Source organism: Phaethon lepturus, unplaced genomic scaffold (genome assembly GCF_000687285.1).
Source record: "Phaethon lepturus isolate BGI_N335 unplaced genomic scaffold, ASM68728v1 scaffold33167, whole genome shotgun sequence".
NCBI classification, from domain to species: Eukaryota; Metazoa; Chordata; class Aves; order Phaethontiformes; family Phaethontidae; genus Phaethon; species Phaethon lepturus.
The window spans coordinates 497-2,662 of record NW_010551683.1 but is presented as its reverse complement, the minus strand read 5'-3'; the positions used below and the strand labels follow the sequence as shown (position 1 = coordinate 2,662).

At 65.2% G+C, this 2,166-nt stretch overlaps 1 protein-coding gene across 1 annotated transcript in view; it reads left to right on the top strand.

Moving 5' to 3' along the window:
• Positions 1-46: 46 nt before the first annotated feature.
• Positions 47-2,166, top strand: part of LOC104623805 (phospholipid-transporting ATPase ID-like) — a gene marked incomplete at both ends in the record, with an annotated part of 2,510 nt that continues 390 nt past the window's right edge. Inside the window, 8 exons of the mRNA XM_010290995.1 lie at positions 47-212; positions 290-478; positions 686-801; positions 944-1,108; positions 1,191-1,302; positions 1,436-1,541; positions 1,674-1,817; positions 1,904-2,088. Of these exons, the coding sequence (XP_010289297.1) occupies positions 47-212; positions 290-478; positions 686-801; positions 944-1,108; positions 1,191-1,302; positions 1,436-1,541; positions 1,674-1,817; positions 1,904-2,088 (1,183 nt within the window). The remainder of the gene's footprint in view (positions 213-289; positions 479-685; positions 802-943; positions 1,109-1,190; positions 1,303-1,435; positions 1,542-1,673; positions 1,818-1,903; positions 2,089-2,166) is intronic.

Here is a 2,166-nt window from a genome sequence, read left to right as displayed (position 1 = left end):
TGTGCTGCGGCCTCCAGGGGGATAACCCCATCTCTGCCCCTGCCAGAGGCCAGAGCCAGTCGACTTCTCCTTCAACCCGCTGGCAGACCCACGGTTCCAGTTCTGGGACCCCAGCCTGCTGGAAGCTGTCAAGCTGGGAGACCCCCATGTGCACGAGTTCTTCCGCCTGCTCTCGCTCTGCCACACCGTCATGTCCGAGGAGAAGAGCGAAGGTGGGCGTGGAGGGCAGGACCTGTCCCTGCGCGGCTCGGGCTGCAACACTGGCTCTGACCCCCGTTGCTGTCCCCAGGGGAGCTGTATTACAAGGCTCAGTCCCCGGACGAGGGAGCACTGGTCACAGCTGCCAGAAACTTCGGCTTCGTGTTCCGGTCCCGCACGCCCAAGACCATCACAGTGCATGAGCTGGGTCAAGCCATCACCTACCAGCTGCTGGCCATCCTGGACTTCAACAACATCCGCAAGCGCATGTCCGTCATCGGTGAGGCTCTGGGCACGGCACAGGGGCTGTGGGGCTGGGAGGGCTGTGGTGGGGCTGGGGCGTGGGTGCTTGGGGCGGGGTGCTGGGGAAGAGCCCCACGGAGATGGTGACATGACCCCATGATGCCTCCACAGTCATGGCTGGGGGCTGGAGCGGGACCTGCTCCTGCACCCCTGCGCCAGGCAGCTTGTCCCCTGCTCCCCACAGTCCGCAGCCCCGATGGCAAGATCCGGCTGTACTGCAAAGGCGCTGACACCATCCTGCTGGAGCGCCTGCACCCCGTCAACCAGGACCTGACCAACGTCACCACCGACCACCTCAATGTGAGTGGGGCAGGGTTCTGCAGGCAGGGCTGGGAAGGGAAGAGGTGCAGAGCCTGGCTTGCGCCCTGTCCTGGGGGGTGATCAGGGTCTGGGGACACTGTCGCGGTGCACTGCCTGTGCACCCAGCTCCGGCCGCTTGCAGGAATATGCTGGCGAGGGGCTGCGGACGCTGGTGCTGGCCTACAAAGACCTGGAGGAGAGCTACTATGAGGACTGGTCCGAGCGGCTGCACCGGGCCGGCAGTGCCTCCGAGGCCCGTGAGGATCGCCTGGCTCGGCTCTACGACGAGGTGGAGCACGATATGATGGTATGTGGGCTGGGGGCACCGGGGGGCGGGAGGTGGCTGGGGGGCAGCCCCTGCTGACCTCCCACCTGTTTGGGTCCCCCAGCTGCTCGGAGCCACGGCCATCGAGGACAAACTGCAGCAGGGGGTCCCCGAAACCATCGCCATCCTGACGCTGGCCAACATCAAGATCTGGGTGCTGACGGGAGACAAACAGGGTGAGACATTGCTGAGGTGGGGGTCTGGGCTGGCTGGAGACAAGGACATTCATGGGCTGGATCCCACCTGCCTGGGGGAGGGTAGGAGAGAGACGCTCCCCCCTGAGCTCAGCCCCTGGTTTCCTGTCCCCAGAAACGGCTGTGAACATCGGCTATTCCTGCAAGATGCTGACAGACGACATGACGGAGGTGTTTGTGGTCACGGGCCACACTGTGCTGGAGGTGCGAGAGGAGCTCAGGTGAGGGTCAGGGGGCAGGGCTGGACAGAGGACACGCGTGGGGTCGGCATGGGGCACAGCTGCGTGTGGGAGAGCCCGGGGATACAGAAGTGCCCTGAATCGGGGCCCTCTGACCCCTCTCTTACTCCTCAGGAAAGCCCGGGAGAAGATGACGGATGCGTCGCGCTCCATGGGCAACGGCTTCTCCTACCAGGAGAAACTCTCCTCCTCCAAGCTCACCTCCGTGCTGGAAGCCATCACGGGCGAATATGCCCTGGTCATCAACGGGCACAGCCTGGTAGGGACCTGGGAGCGCTGGGCCTGACAGAGCACTGTGCCCAGCTGTGGGCCATGCCCCCCACAGTCCCCCCGCCCTCCTCGCGGGCCCACGCGCTGGAGGCTGACATGGAGGTGGAGTTCCTGGAGACGGCGTGTGCCTGCAAGGCCGTCATCTGCTGCCGCGTCACGCCCTTGCAGAAAGCCCAGGTGGTGGAGCTGGTGAAGAAGTACAAGAAAGCTGTGACCCTGGCCATCGGGGACGGGGCCAACGACGTCAGCATGATCAAGAGTAAGTCCTGGGGTCTGGGGAGCCGCAGGAGGGACAGATCTCCCCTGGCACTGCCCCGGGGCCCGGGGGCGGCTCCCC